This window comes from Cervus canadensis, chromosome 30 (genome assembly GCF_019320065.1).
Source record: "Cervus canadensis isolate Bull #8, Minnesota chromosome 30, ASM1932006v1, whole genome shotgun sequence".
NCBI classification, from domain to species: Eukaryota; Metazoa; Chordata; class Mammalia; order Artiodactyla; family Cervidae; genus Cervus; species Cervus canadensis.
In genome coordinates this window covers 26,748,952-26,768,066 of record NC_057415.1, presented here as the reverse complement: position 1 = coordinate 26,768,066, position 19,115 = coordinate 26,748,952, and the positions used below count along the sequence as shown (strand labels likewise).

General features: G+C 35.7%; 2 protein-coding genes across 2 annotated transcripts; both read left to right on the top strand.

Annotated features, from left to right (window-relative positions):
* The first annotated feature begins 6,641 nt into the window (after positions 1-6,641).
* LOC122431902 (olfactory receptor 13C2) lies at positions 6,642-7,642 on the top strand. Its single transcript, XM_043453542.1, has one exon. It carries the CDS (start codon positions 6,684-6,686, stop codon positions 7,638-7,640), a length of 957 nt encoding a protein of 318 aa, XP_043309477.1. The 5' UTR covers positions 6,642-6,683; the 3' UTR covers positions 7,641-7,642.
* Positions 7,643-18,013: 10,371 nt separating this feature from the next.
* On the top strand, positions 18,014-18,988 carry LOC122431794 (olfactory receptor 13F1-like). The gene has a single exon (XM_043453269.1). The coding sequence runs from the start codon at positions 18,014-18,016 to the stop codon at positions 18,986-18,988; it is 975 nt and encodes a 324-aa protein (XP_043309204.1).
* Positions 18,989-19,115: the final 127 nt, after the last annotated feature.

Below are 19,115 nucleotides of genomic sequence, written 5' to 3'. Positions count from 1 at the left end.
GAACACATGTGAGGAGGAAAACTATGACCAACTTGCCTTAAAGAAACCTCATATCTGAAATAGATGATTTACCAAAGCAGTGAATAGCCAGAAAGAGACCTGATTGAGCATTATCTTCGTGTATTTGCATACACTATTGGTGACTATTTTGAATATTTGCTTTTCTATCATTAGGTTATAATTGTAGAAATGAGTGACTTTTTCATTTATTTTTTTATGTCATAGACTTTCTAAAAATGTTAACACAGTCTCAGTTAAAAAAAATTCAGCCATCTTTTTAAGACAAGGAACATACTACTGCCTCCCTAAAGTGCTATTTTTTTATGGAGTGAATTGAACCTTATGAGTGTTTTTTCCTTTTTGCCACTCAGTTTGCTGACATTCAAAGGGTCAGAGTGTGATAAAGGATTGGAGTGTTATATACTGTGATAAAGTATATTAGGATCTGATGGTAAGATGAGCATAATACTATCTGTCAGAACACTGTGTGTGATGTGAGTAAACTTTTCAGCTGTATATACCTGTCCATATGAAAAGATGATGACTGGTTCAAAGATGAAACAGACTAACAGAAGGAAGAACCATGATAGAGAGGCATAAAGGAAACTACTAATAGTGGAAACCATTATTGTGGTAATTGTATAATATATACTATCTCATTTAATCTTAACAAATATATGGTACAGGTGCTATCTTTATCTTCATGCTATAGCTGGGGAAGGTGGTGATCAGAAATATGCCCATGCCACCCTGGTTAGTAAGGGGCAGAGTTACCATTTAAACTAAGCCTACCTCCAAGGCTTGTGTTCCTAACAGTTTTATGGAGTATGTTTGATAGAATATCATGTAGCATGGAGGCAGCTCATGGAACAAGGATTTTTGTAGAGATGATTTTTACAGGTGTAGGTATAACCTCCATTATTCAGTGAACTTCACATGAATCTACTGCCCTTTGGGGTCTCAAGTCGTTTACACAGTAACCCAGAAAATCTGAAAAATGCTAACAAAATGCAAATTTTATAAAAAGCTACAAAATGTTAAAAGCTGGGGATAGGAGATGAGTTTAGAATGGGGAAATGAAGTTGAGCTTGGAGTGATTCTAGGGTGACTAGTTATGCCCAGAAATTGGGAAGATAGACCTGAGATTCAGAGCAAAGTAACATTTAAAGATAGGCAGACAAAGAATTCTGAAGAGGGAAGGGTTTTTGTACTTGTGAGTGAAAGAAACAAGAATAGCAACTAACATTTATTGAGCTGTAATTTTATTCCAGAAATTTTACTAGCTCCTAAAGTTAGTAAAACATTTAATGGAAAGGAAATGACTGGGGTAGAAGTACAGATTCTAAACCAGATCAGAGGATAGCTTACAGTTTGATGGAGGGACAGGAGATCCATATGGGCCTGCAAATCCTAATGATACTACTGAAAGTATCTTGAATATTAAACGTGACTATATTTAAAGGACTTGTTAGTCTTTGTAGCAGTTCCCATTTAAGGTGTGATACCGAATAAGAACAATTTTTAACCCTATGTTGTTGTGTCCCATGGCAGTGGATGGTTTGATGTAGTATGCCATCAAAAAAGTGAAAGGAGAAAGGTTATACATCTCAAAGACAAGAATTCTTTAGCTTAAATGTAATTTATTTTATGATAGGTATTATAGTCACAAGATTCAAAAATTTTAAAAGGTACTGAATAACATACAGTGAACAGCCTCCCTTCCATTTCTGTTAACAAACTATTCATTTCCTTTCCTAGAGATAACAAACTATTCCTGTTTATTTTTCTATAGGTATCCTACATAGGAACAAAAAAATGTTGGTATATATGTGTGCGTGTGTGTGTGTGTGTGTGTGTGTGTGTGTGTACAGACACATATAGTGACTCAGATGGTAAAGAGTCTGACTGCAGTGCAGGAGACCTGGGTTCAATCCCTGGGTCAAGAAGATCCTCTGGATAAGGGAATGGCAACCCACTCCAGTATTCTGGACAGAGGAGTCTGGCAGGCCCCAATCCATGGGGTCGCATAAGAGTCAGACACGACTGAGCTACTAACACACACATATATGCAAAATATTTATACACAAATATTACTGTGCCTTATATACTGTTCTGAACATTTGTATTGCTGTCTAGTCATTAAACCACATCCTACTCTTTAGCAACTCTGTGGACCGTAGCCCACCAGGCTCCTCGGTCCTTGGGATTTCCCAGGCAAGAATACTGGAATGGGTTGCCATTTCCTTCTCCAGCAGTTCTTGTCAACTACCACTGAGCCACCAGGGAAGTCAGTTCTGAATATTACTTTCCCACTTAATAGTTCTTGACGATCTTTCCCTATCAATGCACAAAAAGTCTCTTAATCTTTTTGACAGCACCAGTATTTCATTATTTCTATGTCCCCTTCTCATAGAAATTTAAATTGCTTCCACATCTGCTATAACAAATGGTACTTTAATGAATCAGTTTTTAAATAAATTACTTTACACATGCACAGGCATAATTTTGTGGTAATTACCTAGCGGTAAATTCTGTAGTCAAAGTTGCATGCATGCCTTTATGATTCTGTTTAACACTGCCAATTTGTCCTCCACAGAGGATGCACCAATTTATGTGTTCATTGAGAATGTGTGAGAGTGCCTGTCTCCTTACCTTTAGAAGGCAAGGTCATTAGAGATGAAATCATGGCTCATCCCTGTAAGACATCAGTGCAGTGATACCCAAGGATAAGTCACCGTGAGTGATATTAGGAAATTTTTCTGAGCAGAAGTTCTTTAGGAATTTGGTCACTACGTTTCTTAAACATTCCTTTCAATATATATATATATGTATATATGTATGTGTGTGTATATTATATATGTATATAAACATATAAAGTCCCAAATAGAGTAACAAGGTGTCAATTAGCAATAATAGTCTCAATTCATGTATCCATTTGTGTGTTTCTAGCTAATATATATTTTTGATCTTCAAATTAATCTAAATTTGATTCTCCTAATTTATCTTGGTAGCATCTTGGAATTGTGGGGTAGGGATAGAAATGGAGGAATATAACTATTCTTGTAGTTCTATCTTCATTTTGTGTTTGAGGGATAATTTAGGAGATTAGAAGCAGTCTAGTTGAAAAAGTTCATTTGGATTTATCTGTAAGCTGGTGTAGAAACACCTGGATGAACTTTTTGGCCAACACAATAGTTATTTTTTACAAGCAAATGTTTGGTCTGTATGTCAGATTTTCAAAGTAGAGAAAGAAGGTGACTCACCACTCATGGAATGGAAAAAATGAACAAAGTGTTCAAGTTAAGGCAAACAATTGGTGTATGACAATTTAATCAGCCAGCAGAAATAAGAAAGTGGGAAATATAAGTAATGCAAATAAGTATGTAATAAAAATAAAGTATATGGAAGGAAAGAAATGAAGTACATTTGTAATTGTATTCTAAAGTGATTGGAGTGAATATGCTCATAAAAAAGCAATGACTATAAAAAGAATTAACAACTTACACCCACATATATGTTACACATAGTTAGTGATCAGATATTTTTATACAATTATTATTATATTTAATTTATTTTATTATAATAAAAATGTGACATGTAAGTCTAAAGTTATATATTTTTGGCAACAAGTTACTTGATCCATGTTGAAAATGCAACAAAAAATATGAATTCTCTTTGGGCGAGACATTATGGTTTATATATATATACACACAATACATGTGTACACATAATCAGGGCATTTATTGAATGCCCTATTCAAATGTTTGAGAGAATTTTCTGTTGTCTATATTTAATCAATTCTATATAAATATTTAAAATCAAGTTTTACTTGTGTATCTAGGATTATTTTTATATGCTTACTTTCTGTGTTGCTTAGTGCACACCTGTTTATGGCTGAAAACCTTCTTCATAAATTGTGAATGTTATAATTAATTGACCTATTTTTATCACATTCTGTACTTCCCTGGGTCAGGAAGATCCCCTGGAGTAGGAAATGGCAACCCACTCCAATATTTTTGCCTAGAAAAATCCCACGGACAGTGGAGCCTGGTGTTCTGCAGTGCATAGGGTCACAAAGAACTGGACAGGACTGAGTGCACACACAGAGAGCTGAAGTGGAGCCTCCCAGGCGGCACTGGTGGTAAAGCTCCTGCCTGCCAACCAGGAGATGTGAGAGATGTGGGTCAGTCCCGGGGTCAGAAGGATCTCCGGGAGAGGGAAGTAGCAACCCACTCCAGTATTCTTGCCTGGATGTCAGTATCATAAAAGTGGAATTTAAATTTAAAGGACAAAATGTGATAAAAATTAATTGTAACATTCACAATGTATGAAGAAGTTTATCAGCCATAGACAAATACACACCAAACAACACAGAAACGAAGCATATAAAGATAATTGTAGATATACAAGTAAAACTTGATTCAGTTCAGTTCAGTAACTCAGTTGTGTCTGACTCTTTGCAACTCAATGGACTGCAGCATGCCAGGATTCCCTGTCCACCACCAACTTCCGGAGCTTGCTCAAACTCATGTCTGTCGAGTCAATGATATCATCTCACCATCATTAAATAGAGTTAATTAAATATAGATAACAGAAAATAATCTCAAATATTTGAATAGGGCATTTAATAAACCTGATTATGTGTATACATGTATTATTTTATATATATATATATATATATATAAATAATATATTTCCCCCAAAGGGAATTCATATTTTTATTTGTTGTTGGCATTTACAACATGGATCAAGTAAATGGAACCAAAAATATATAACTTTAGAATTACAGGTCACATTTTTTATCATAATGAAATGAATTAGATGTAATAAAATGGAATAAAAATATCTGATCACTAGGTATGCATATCTAGATAACACTTGGATTAAAGACAGAAGGAGAAAAAAATTATCTGGAAACCAGTAACAAGAACATTTCATATCGAAATGTAAGTCTATAGTAAAACAAAGTATTTTAAATGACTCAGAACTAGAAAGAGGATAAAGATAAAATATTAAGAAATATTTTTTTCTTATTTCTTGAAATTAGAAAATGCCAAATAAGCCTAAAGAAATTTACAAACACAAAAACCTACATTAATGTAACAAAGTGGAAAGGACAAATCTCTCCAAAAGCATTAAAAAAATTTTTCTTGGAGAAAACTTGTAATAGGGGAAAACCTCTTGTGAAACTATTGGAACGATAAATCAATTAAGAATAGCAGTGAAAAAGTAGATAGAACTACTCATAAGGGGAGACTACAGAATTATGAAGAATTATACACTAATAGATATATTTTTGTCACAGAAATGAATAATTTCCTTCAAAATATAAAGAATTAAAGTGCGCTTAAATCACCATATTGAAATCTCTCTGACTAATCCCCTGTTTTAGTCTGATATTTCTTTTGAAATGTTAATATTGTCTATTAGATTACAAGATATTCTAGACTGTGAGTCAAGTTCTCTGCAAAATGAACAATTAAGTTTGAACTCCACAGCCATATGGCTTGGATTCAAGTTCTGGCTCAACCACTTGTTTAGCTATGACCTTGACCTTGACCTTAAGCAAATTACTTATTTTCTTGCTTTTTTATTGGCAAAGGAAATGGCAACCCACTCCAGTATTCTTGCCTGGAGAATCCTGTGGACAGAGCAGCCTGGTGGGCTGCTGTCCTTGGGATCGTATAGAGTCGGACACGACTGAAGCGACTTAGCATGCATTCCCTTTTTATAATGAAAATGACAATGCTAATAATAGCAATAATTGCCTAATAGGGGTGATTCTCAGACTAAATTAGGTAATGTACAAATAAAACAATTAGTTGAGTAAGAAATATTAGTCCTTTGGTCCTTGACTGTATTCATTTATTCAACAAATATTTCTGAACCTCTTATCTCTGTATATGTTATATTGTAGAGACTGGTATTGTAGAAGTAAACAAGAAAACGTCCCTGCCTTGATAAATTTTTCATGCTAATGGACAAGTTAGATAATAAGCATAACAGTATAACATGGAAAGTGATCAGATCATTAATCTATTGTGTGGTGGTTTGTTGGTATTGTTTAGTCACTAGGTTATGTCCAACTCTTTGTGACCCCATGGACTGTAGCCCCCCAGGCTCTTCTGTCCATGAGATTTCCCAGGCAAGAACACTGGAGTGAGTTGCCCTTTGCTTTTCCAGTGGTGGTTTGTAGCCAATAAAAATAGTTTATTTTTCAGTTACACATAATGCAATACTCATATTTATTTTAAACTCTAGTTAACTTGTGGTGACAAATATGAGCAAAAGCTCAGGCTTCAGCAAGGAAGACTTGGGTTTGAATCTTCCCTCTGCTCTAAATTTACCTTTAATTGAGTTTACTTAATATTTTTGCTTTGATTTATTTACTGTAAAATGTGGATGATGATACCTCTCTCCCAGAACATTGATGAGATTCAATAAATTACATGGCATATTGCTTGTAGTTTGAAATATGTTTGTTTCTCTTCCCTTCCCCCTCTCTATTCTATTTGTTCCACTTTCTTTTCTTCTTTCTTTGATCTATTCCTTTTTATATTTTCTTTTCTTCCTATGAGTATATGGTACTTCTACATTGGTACATAGTTGAATATAATCATAGTAGAATACATATTTTATCTTAACATATTCTAATGTATTACAGGTGAAGAAGAAAGCATAGAATGGAATGGGAAAACCAAACCATTCTGGTGGAATTTTTTCTGAAGGGGCTTTCTGGTTACCCAAGGCTTGAACTACTCTTTTATATGCTAGTCTTAATAATGTATGTGGTCATCCTTCTGGGAAATGGCACCCTTATTCTCATCAGTATCTTAGACTCCCACCTTCACACCCCTATGTACTTCTTCCTGGGGAACCTCTCCTTCCTGGACATCTGCTTCACCACTGTCTCCATTCCCCCCATGCTGGTGAGCTTCCTCTCAGAAAAAAAGACCATCTCCTTCTCTGGCTGTGCCGTGCAGATGTTCCTTGGCTTGGCCATGGGGACAACAGAGTGTGTGCTCCTGGGCATGATGGCCTTTGACCGGTATGTGGCTATTTGCAACCCTCTGAGATATTCTGTCATCATGAGCAAGGGTTCCAATGTGCCCATGGCAGCTGGCTCCTGGATCATAGGAGTTGTCAACTCTACAGTACAAACTGGGTGTGTAGTACAATTGCCTTTCTGCAGGAATAATGTCATCAACCATTTCACCTGTGAAATTCTGGCTGTCATGAAATTGGCCTGTGCTGATATCTCACGTAATGAGTTCATCATGCTAGTGGCCACAACCTTATTCATAATGACACCATTATTGCTAATCATTATCTCTTACACATTAATTATTATCAGCATCCTCAGAATTCGCTCTTCTGAGGGGAGAAGCAAAGTCTTCTCTACCTGCTCAGCCCACTTGACTGTGGTGATAATATTCTATGGAACCATTCTCTTCATGTACATGAAGCCCAAGTCTAAAGAGACATTTAATTCAGATGACATGGATGCTACTGACAAACTTGTATCTGTGTTCTATGGAGTGATGACTCCTATGATTAATCCTTTAATCTATAGTCTCAGAAACAGGGATGTGAAGGAAGCAGTAAAACATTTACTGAGAAGAAAAAATTTTAATAAGTAAATGGAAAAGAGGTGACTTTTATAATCACAGTGTAGAAATCAGTTAAGGAAATCAAAGTGTCACATAGGTTCTTAATGCTGCATCAAATTTATCTCTCTAAGCTCTCAAGCTCTAAAATATTATTTTTGGTCCAGAACATAAGGAAAGTAAGTTAAGAAATTTCAGTATTTTAAGAGTCAATGATTATAGTTTGTTGTTGCTGAAGAACTTGATTATGAGGCTAGTAGAGGGATAGTGTAGTAGGAAGAGAGATTTTAAGACAGGAAAAAGATATACTAGTATCAAAACCTTAAAAATCTTTTGGCCAATTTCATACTTCCTTACTTTGCTTACAAGACAGAATGATACCTACTTTCAGATTTTTAACACTAAGTTAAAATTATTAATTTGCAATACTAAAACTGCTAAAATAATTCAGTTTACTTGGAGTTTGTTCAGATATGTAATGCTGATTGTTCTCTGTCTAGGTCTCTGTATACTGTTATACTTTTAGATTCTAGAGCAATATTATAACTATTATTAAAAAATATTTATTTTTGGTCACTTCTGTCTTAGTTGCGGCACATGGGATCCTCCTAGCTGTGAGGCAGGCAGCAGGTAGGATCTTAATTCCCTGACCAGGGATCAGTCTGGCCTCCCCTGCACTGACAAGTGGATTCTTAACCACTGGACCACCAGGAAAATCCCTAGGGTAGTATTACTTTTGTTAAGTTTTGTTCATCTCCAATTGTTGTTTTTGTTGGTTAGTCACTGAGTCTTCTCCAACTCTTTTGAAGCCCAGTGGACTGTGCCCACAAAGCTCCTCCCTCTACGGGATTTCCTAGGCAAGAATATGAATGGGTTGCCATTTTCTTCTCCAGGGCATCTTCCTGATCCAGGGATCAAACCCTCATCTCTTGCATTGGCAGATGGATTCTTCACCAGTGAGCCACCTGGGTAGCCCCTCATATCCAACTAGGAGGCATTAAATTATTCTTTTCTACTTTCAACATATCTACTTTGACATTTTTTTTTTAATATGCCTTCTGATACATGGGATCTAACTGCTTCAGTCTTACAACCAAATACCTGATATTTAAAGCTGTAAATATAAATAACTTCTGAGTCAAATTATCCACTGATAAAATTAGAGCTATATCTTTTTCTCTGTTCCATTGGCTCTCTATCCATGAAGTATTTAATGTATTACCAATCCAAGAGGAATCTGTTATTAAGAAATGTGAATCTGTCTTTTAGATGTGTCTACATTTGATTTTTATCTGGGATTTATATTTCTTTCCTCTGTTTGTAACCTTCATCCTTTAAAAAAATTAACTTTGTCATTTTATTTAAAATATTTCTTTCTTTGGCTCTGTTGGATCTTAGTTGCAGCGTGTGGGATATTGCAGCACATGAGCTTTCTAGTTATGGCACGTGGACTCCAGAGCTCACGGTCTCAGTAGCTCCAGCACTCAGGCTTACTGTGCTTGTTTGTCCCAGGTGTGTGGGATTTTAGTTCCCCAGACAGAGATCAAACACATGTCCCTTTCATTGCAAGGCAGATTCCCAGCCACTGGACCACAAAAGAAGTCCCTATTTCTTCTTGATCTGAGTGCACACTTCAGATTTTCATCTTAGACTTTAATGTTTATTTTAATATTACATCTCTTTTCTCTGTAACTGCTATCATATTAGCCTCTGAATTTTAAATTTTATTTAGTTTTGATTATGTTTATTTTAGAATTTAAAAAAAAACTTTGAGGAACTAAGTTACTTGGTTTTATTTCTCTTTGATTGCTTTAGCTTTTTAATGCTAACAAAAATCCCATAATACTTAATTGTTCATTTTTATTTAGATTTTATAATATTCTTGGTTTTCTATCTTAATTTTTTTTAAATCTTATATTTACTTTCACTATAAGGAAGGCATACATTTCTCCCCTTATATTTCATAAATGAGGCAGTGAGGAACATTATACAGACTACCATAACACAAAGAGAGAAATTGAGTCTATTTCTATTGAGTACTTTCTATTTCTATCTCTATCTCCTTGAAACATTGTTTTAACTCTATTAGTAATTTTCTGAAAATGTTCTCTGAGAAATTTGAGATAACCATCAGTTAATCATTCCCAGATCCTACATATAACTAAAAAAAAGAAAAAAAAAAAAAGACCTAACTGACTTCCTCTTGGAATGTTATGCTTTCTGAAACTGTACAGGGAATAAAATGAGTTCTTGGGAGTTTCTTTCTGAAAAGTTTATATATATATTATTTTTTGTGTTAATCTTTTACATTTACTTCTTTCATCATGATGGTCAATGAGAAGATGCCCCTAAAGATTTTTTTTTTTTTTTTGAAAAATGAGATCAGAGTTTTTTCACTGGTTTTCAGGTTTTCTCAATAGTTGGATTCAATGTTGGTCATTATGCACCCTCCCAGAAAGTGGAAACACCATATGGAAGATTGGTCTTTCTTTGGGAACAAAGACTAGCAGTTTTTGAACTTTATTTGACTTTATTAGGACAGAAAAATGTGCCATTCAGAGGGAGATAGAATACAGAAGTGTGAGGGAATAGTTATTTTTAGAAACTTCTGGTTGTGGCTAATCATTTCTTACTTCTGATCACTACTTAGGCTTCATTGTTAGTCATTTGTGCCAGTTCTTCAGTGTCATCAATATTGATGTGGTTCTTTTTCCAGTTTGTTTTATGCCATGTGTGGATTATTTCCCCTTTGTTCCCTGAGCTATAGCTGGCTCTGGACTTCTTTTTACTAACTGAAGATTTGACAAAGCTATACGCAAATTACAATGCAGAAAAGGAAAAAAGAAAAATTTAATTAAACATCACTTCTCTTTCTTCCTAACCTCCACCATAAGGAAGACTCTTTATCATATGACTCTCTTCTTATCTCTGGTCTCCTATTATATTAATAGGGTTCACTGTGCCTCAGATTAGAATGATATCTTAAATGCATTATCACCCTGAATTCCAAGGATGTATGATATTGTCAGAGATTGTTTGTTTTCCTAGCTTGACTCCATGGACTTAGATCTGGTCCTTGGAAGTGATCAGGTGTAGACCAAAGTTTAAGTAGTTTCCATCAGCCATGGCACAAATAGTACTGTTTTAGGTGCTGGTAACAAAATATGATGCCAATATTTTGTGTGTGAAACATCCTGTGGTCTTGGAGTGTGATGACCCTAATGGAAACAAGCTTGGAATGGTGAGCATATGTTTCCATTTGCTCAGAACTGGTTTAATTAATACCAGCTGCTACAGTGTAGTTAGTAATTACTCATTTCATGTCAAAAGTGTCCTAGTTTGGATCATCTAATTTGTGGTCACACTAAACAGTAGGGCCTATTTGAGACAATGTGAGAATCAGATCCCAGGAGAGTGATAGGAATAGCAGATCATAACTGTGTGAGAGCAGTATCCTGAGGGGGGAAAGGTGGACATATATTCAGCACATGTAAGATACTCCCAGGGATTCTTCAAGTTAATTGGGAAGGTCGTTCATCAAATTTGGAGATAGTCCACTAGGAAAACATGCTACAAATTAGATTTTGAATTATCACTGAAAATTATGTAATGCCTATCCATAATAATAACTTTGTATGGCTCTATGAACATTCAGGCAGTAATTCACTAAAATAGTCATTATTTCTGGTAGCTCCTCATTAGGATACTAATACTGTATTATCTGTTTATTTAAAAAGTGTTATTTTCTTTGTTATAGAGGGACTGATAATCAACTGATTTAAATGATATGTAAGCATTAAGTAACAAATAAAAAATATGAGTCCAAAACAAAGAAACTTTGTTTTCCACTGCATATGGTAATTTTTCATCAGAAAACCACTTTAAAAATAATTAAACTATTTTAAAATGTAATTTAAAAGGTTATATAATGTTATTACTAAATAGTGGCTATATTTTCCATGTTGTAAATACGTATTTCTAGCCTATGTTATACTCACTAGTATCTATCTCCCACTTGCCTGCCCATATATCCTGCCCCACTCAGTACCGCTGGTAAGCCCTCATTTGTTCTGCTTGTTATTGTTCCATTGAAAAGTCACATCCAACTCTTTGTGACCCCTTGAGCTGCAGCATGTCGGGCTTCCCTGTCCTTCACTCTCTCCTGGAGTTTGATCAAACTCAAGTCCACTGAGCTGGTGATTTCATCCAACCGTCTCATCATCTGTCGCCCCATTTTCCTTCTGTCCTCAATATACCCCAGCATCAGGGTAGAGGGGAGGTCTAGATCTGTAAGTCTGCTTCCTTTCTGTCACATTCACTAGTTTGTTGTATTTTTTAGGTTCCATACATATCCATGTATAAGTGATATCACATCATTTTTCTTTCTTTGTCTGACTTGTTTCACTTAGCATAATGCCCTCTGAGTCCATCTGTATTGCTACAAAAGGCAAATCTTTTACCTAAGTGTAAGGCCAGATACTACACAAATCCTAGAGGAAAACATAGGCAGAACACTCTTTGACATAAATTGCAGCAATGATTTTTTTGGATATGTATCTTAAAGTAAAGGAAATAAAAGTAGAAATAAAAAAAATGGGGCCTACTTAAAGGCTTTTCCATAGTAAAGGAAACCATCAACAAAATGAAAAGACCACTTAGTGTGTAGGGGAAGATATTTGTAAATCATATGACTGATAAAGGATTAATATTCAATATATATAAATGAATCATACAGCTCAAAGTCAAAAAAGCAAACAGCCTGATTTAAAAATGAACAGAAGAAGTAAAGGAAATAAAAGTAGAAATAAAAAAAATGGGGCCTACTTAAAGGCTTTTCCATAGTAAAGGAAACCATCAACAAAATGAAAAGACCACTTAGTGTGTAGGGGAAGATATTTGTAAATCATATGACTGATAAAGGATTAATATTCAATATATATAAATGAATCATACAGCTCAAAGTCAAAAAAGCAAACAGCCTGATTTAAAAATGAGCAGAAGAACTCTTGAAGAATAGATATTCTTCAAGAGAGGAAATGCAGATGGCCAACAGGTACATGAAGAGATGCTCAGCATAGCTAATTATCAGGGAAATTCAAATCAAAATCATAATGAGATATCACCTCACACATGTCAGAATGGCTACCATCAAAAAGAACACAAATAACAATTGTTGGTGAGAACGTAGAGAAAAGGGAGCCCTTGTACACTGTTGGTGGGAATGTAAATTTGTGCAGCCACTATGGAAGACAATATGGAAATTTCTCAAAAAACTAAAAATAGAACTACCACATGACCGAGCAATTCCACTCCTGGATATACATCCAGAAAACACAAAAACACTAATTCAAAAAGATATGTGCACCCCAATGTACATAGTGGCACTATTTGCAATGGCCAAGACTGTAGATTGTCATTCTGCTTACTTATATGCAGAATACATCATGTGAAATGCTGGCTGGATGAATCAAACGCTGGAACCAAGATTGCTGGTAGAAATATCAACAACCTTAGATATGCAGATGTAACCACTTTAATGGCAGAAAGTAAAGAGAAACTAAAGAGCTTCATGATGAAGGTGAACGAGGAGAGTGAAAAGGCTGGCTTAAAACTCAGTATTCAAAAAATGAAGATCATGGCATCTGGTCCCATCACTTCATGGCAAATAGATGGGAAAAAAGTAGAAACAGTAATAGACTTTATTTTCTTGGGGTCCAAAATCATTGCAGATAGTGACTGCAGCCATGAAATGAAAAAGATACTCTCACCTTGGAAGACAAGTTATGACAAACCTAGACAAGTATGATTTTTTTTTTAATAAACAAATTAGATTCCTTCTGAATGAGTCAGGATATGAGGAGCTAAGGTTCTAGAGAGAGTTAAACCTACCAAGACATTCTATTCTGAACTGAAGGGAGGCCAAGTATCTGAATTAAGGAAGTTAAATGATCTGAAACGGTATAATTCATTTACCGCATGAAGCACTAGCGAATTTTTAGGCTGCCCAGAGTAAGAGTGCTGGAAATTGAGCAAAAGGGGGTTAAATATGTTAGGTTAGGTTTTATCAGTCCCACAGTGGATATGAGATAAAAATTGAAGTCCGTTGACTCTTGAAAGGAAAATCTCCCTTATACAAACTTCAGGTTCTCAGTTTGGAACCTATAGGGATAAATCTAAAATAGGAGATGAAACACATTTTTGGCCAAGTTCTTCAAAACCTGAAATCCATCTTTAACTTGTCTCAATGACTCTTTGGATTAAAGCAATCTTTCCCAATCTAGGCTTGTATCAAAGGATAAAGGAAATTCTCTTTGTATAAATAAAACATCATCCAGAGATTATATGTTTTTTATGTATGATAACTGGTAAGATATAAGACCAAAAGATGAAGACAGATGATTGAAAGTCTCTCAGGATGATCCAAATATAGAAGTTACCAGACCTATTTGACAATAACCAGTGTTAACATGTACCTCAACATACAGTACAAGATGATGAGTTCACTAGAGCATTTGATGTTATATTAAAACGTCAAGTAGATGTTATGGAGCTGAAAAATGCAGCGAGAATGAAGAACTAAAGAGATGGATTTTCCACAACTTAGATAAAGTTGAAGAAAGGCTTAGCAAATTGAAAGGTTAATCAGTAGAAAATATCCAGACTGATGCATGGAGAGAAAAAGAATGGAAAATACAGAAAGGACTGTAAGAGCTACATGGGTCATGTTGGAAAAGTCTAGTATGTATAACTGAACACTCAGAGGGAGAGGAAAAAGAGGAAATGGGGTAGAAGAGAAACTGTCTAATACTGTATGATTTTCTCAAACTTGTGAAAGACATCAAGCCTTAAACTCAAGGAGATCTATAATGTCAAGAAGGGTAAATAAAAAGAAAGCCACATTTAAGAATCTCTTCGTAAAATTTTAGAAAACCAATAATAAAAATAAATATAAAATCTTATTAAGTGAATGTAAATAACAGACATATTTCCTCAAAGAAGTAGCAAGAAAACAACTTAGAGCCCAAATCTCACTTTGTGGCCATTTAAAAGCTGAATAAGAATGTTTTATCTTCTATTACTCTGATAACTGAGATAACTGTAGAGATTGCTGAAAAGAAATGGGTCACATTACAAGCTCAGAGGCTATTTGGGATGGCATCTCTACAGTTCTATTAATTGGAATGTTTGCTATATAGTTCAAGGGCCATCTGCAGAGGAATGGAATAGGCAAATAGTCTCCTCTAGTTCTACCACAGAAGTTTTTCAAGAATCAGGCCTTTTGCTTAGCCAAGTGACTTGAAATAATTACAAAAATTTTACTGTTGTTTTTTTGCCCTGAATTTCTTAATTGAACTTGGAGAATTACACCCAGGAGAAATGGAAACTTTTTAAACTTCTTTAGGTTTCAGAATAACAATGTTAAATTGTTAAGGGAGTTGGAAGGTCCCTAAAAGCAGTAGGAGACTAGAGTAGTGAAGTTCCAGGGATTGCCCTTTGGAAGATTTTTGGAGAAAATCATAGTGGTGATTTGGGCAGAACAAATCTTTATATCATTATTTCTCTTAAATTATTAAATAGTTTTTAATTAATGTGAACTATGCATGTTGACACTGTGAGTCAGGCAAGATTTGGGTTGATATTTTGCAAACTAGGAATATCCATGTCCTTTTTCATTACAATCTTCTGAGTCAAATATGTGCACAACCCACTTTAATACAGTTTTCAGAGAGTACTATAAAAATTGCAAAATTTAGAATCTTTTACTCTTTTGAGCACTACAGTAGACTCTCAAGACAGACTTTGCTGAAGATCACCTTTAAATATTGAAGCACACTTTAACCAAAAGTGAAGATGCACATTCCATGTGCTGAGGTAAATGGGAACAGACATTAGCCATCTCTTTCTGTAATCTCAGATTTACAAAATTTATTAATAGGTCTCAGCTAGGCCAGGAAACCAGAATAAAGATATTTACTTTAAAAAGAAGTGCTAGTTGGTATGGAAAATATTGAGATGAAGAAATGAGTTTTGACGGTGGGATAAACTTTTGACTATGTGTTCCAGGTGAGACCCTGATAAAGTTCTAAGATAAGAATGAAGGAATGAGTGGGACTCAATCTGGATGAGAAAGGAGAAGACTTCATTGTTGTATTTCTTAAAGTAGACAAAAGAGCAGGTGATGGGAGGGAGGACATGAGGGCCCAGAACCAGGAACGGAAAACTGAGTGCTGGGTGGGGAAAACCCCATAGAGAAACCCTCAGTGGAGGGGACGTATATGCTGACCAAAGTGGATGTTAGAGACCAGACATGTCTCACTGTTGCCTTTCTGGAAATAATCGGTAAAGTGTTTCATTTTTGATTTTCATACATGGATTGGAGGTTGAAATTTAAATAGATTATGAAAAAGTTGCTATGTTTTAAAAATCTGAGTCAGTGTGGGCCAGCACTGTAGCAGCATAGAGGCAATTATGCTTCAGGAAAGCGGGGAGAACATGAAATCATAAACCACTATTGTGATTCTGTGAAACATGAACGCGATCATGGAATTGGGGCTATTGAGGGAGAATTTGAAGCAAGTTAATCTAGATCTTGCAAATCTGCACAAGATAGAAATTATTACCCTTCAGTTGGGTCCAACTCCTTGTGACCCCATGGATCGTAGCCAGTGAGGATGCTCTGTCCATGGAATTTTCTTGACAAGCATACTGGAGGGGGTTGCCATGCACTCCTCCAGGCTTTCTTCTTGACCCACAAATCGAACCTGTTTCTCTTGCATCGCTTGCAGATTCTTTACTGCTGAGCCACCAGAGAGCCCTTACAATCAAGTTTCAAAGAGGTCAAGTGATTTGCTAAATTTTGCATGCCAGTAAATAGCATGGTTGGGTTCAGAGCCTAAAATCTCACACTCTGAGGACAGTGCTCTAATTCCTTACAGAAGATGACCTTTTGGAAAGTATTTCTTCCTCTTCTAAGAGCACAAGTGATCATTGTCTTTTTCACGTATGACTGTATATCAAATACTTAAAACTAAGAGCTAATCGTTTTGTTTCTTAATTCAACTAGTTTCTTTAAGATCAGAGAAATGATCAGAGAAATTTGCAGATGTGTATAACAAGCTCAGAGGTCTTCAGGCTTTTATGTTGACACAGAGAACCACAGTGAAAATGCACTTATCTTAACACGTATCAAAAGCTTGCCATGTTCAAAGCAGCCACATGTAATTAAAAATCTTAAATATGACTTATTACTTTGCTAGTATTGGCAGGAACAATCTCTTCACAAGCTCAGCGTCCACTGCAACGGCAATAGGGATGTGCATATCTGGGTATAGTCAGTGGGATATACTTGAACAACGTAACTGTGTACAAAGAATGCAGCTGTACTTATGATTTATGACATATAGTTTTGATAACTAATTGAAGTATTCAAGAAAATTAAGATTGGGGCCGGGAAGGAAAAGTGCTTCAGATAGATAATTGTAGATTAAAATATATAAAAATAAATTGGCATGCTAAGAATGTGGAACCACAGAGTGGTTGTTGTTTTAGACCAGAAGGTAGAAGTAGAGTACTGGAAGATGAGATCAGAGAAGTAGGCAATGATGAGAATGTGAGGCTTGTGTAATTTGTGACTGAATTTGTTTGAACTCTATCTTGAAAGACAGTGGTTTCAAACTTTCTTCCATATTTGATCAGTTGTGAGATATATTGTAAATAATTTGCTTTACATTATGAATTACTTAACGTTGTAATAAAGGATGGGTTCAAGATTGTTCCATAGTCAAAAATGCGTTCTTGAAGATAAATATCACATAGCGTTAGAGTGAGTGGATTCTTGCTGATCTCCTGTTTATATTCTTGAGTGTGGCATTTCAATCTGTTTTGTTTTTTTTTTTTACCACATAATTTGAAACTTTTTGGAATGCAACCAAAACCTTTCCTGTTGCAAATTTTACAGCAACAAAAAAATGTTTCTTTGCCCAGAAACGTCTTCTGATCTTTACCTTGACTGAGGCCAGTTCATATTTTGATTAAAACAAATCTCAAAATATCTTACTAAGCAATACCCCTGACGTAGGTTAGCATTTGTCTCTATGTTCGCCTCGTATCTTGGGGCATATGTATATCATGTTCTTGTAACTTTTAATTTATTTGAGTGAGTCTTTTATTTGATTTTGATTTGCTTGAGAGAAGAACTTGTATAACTTCACTGTAGATTCTCAGTGCCTTAGAGTGTATTCAGTAAATGTTGGATGAATGAATGAATATTGCTAGTAATATTGGAAGGCAATGCTCCCTTTAAAGTTCCTCTACCAAAAACTCCTTGAAAGTTGGTAGAGTGTAAATTTTAAACATAGGCCATGTATACTTTTATTCACTATTACAGTTGAACAAAGAAGAATAAAATGGACAAGACAAATGCAACAGTCGTTTCTAATTTTATTTTTCTGGGATTTACTCACTATCCCCAAATTGAAGTCATCATATTTGTGCTGTGCTTGCTGATGTACTTGATCACCTTACTGGGCAATATTATTCTGATCTTAGTTAGTGTCCTGGATTCTCACCTACACACACCCATGTACTTCTTCCTCAGCAACCTGTCATGTCTGGACATCTGGTATACTTCTTCTGCCCTGACTCCAATGCTGGCAAACTTTATTTCAGGGAAAAACACCATCTCATTCTCAGGGTGTGCTGCTCAGATGTACTCCTCTCTGGCCATGGGCTCCACTGAGTGTGTGCTCCTGTCTGTGATGGCGTATGACCGATATGTAGCCATCTGCAACCCCCTGAGATACCCCATCATCATGAACAAGAAGATTTGTGTTCAGATTGCAGCTGGCTCGTGGGTGACAGGCTCCTTCACTGCCCTGGTGGAAACTGTGTCTGTGTTGCAGCTGTCACTGTGTGGAAGGAGTGTCATCAATCATTTCACTTGTGAGATTCTGGCCATCCTGAAACTGGTTTGTGTAGACACTTCCAAGGTGCAGTTAATCATGCTGGTGATCAGTGTACTTCTTCTTCCTATGCCAATGCTCTTCATTTGTATTTCTTATGCATTCATCCTCTCTAGCATCCTAAGAATCAGCTCACTGGATGGTCGGAGCAAAGCTTTTTCAACATGTGCAGCCCACCTGAGTGTAGTGGTTTTATTCTATGGGACAGCTCTCTCCATGTACCTGAAGCTATCAACTATAGATTCACAGGAAGTAGATAAGTTTATAGCTTTGGTATATGCTGGCTTAACTCCCATGTTGAATCCTATCATTTATAGTTTACGGAACAGAGAAGTGAAAGTGGCTGTGAAAAAGTTGCTGGTAGGAACTCTGTTTGTGCTCTTTCAGTCTCTAGTAGCAAATGATATCTATAAATATTAAGGGATATTTCGTGCTCTCTCTATATATCAGGAGATAGTTGGGGTAGACACTCGTTTTAAAATGTGATGTGCAATATTCTAAGTCTCATCTTTGACTAATCACTGAGAGTCTAAGTAATATCAATGTA

Coding starts and splice junctions, on each gene's coding strand:
- LOC122431902 (XM_043453542.1), top strand. CDS start 6,684: ATGGAATGGGAAAACCAAACCATTCTGGTGGAATTTTTTCTGAAGGGG.
- LOC122431794 (XM_043453269.1), top strand. CDS start 18,014: ATGGACAAGACAAATGCAACAGTCGTTTCTAATTTTATTTTTCTGGGA.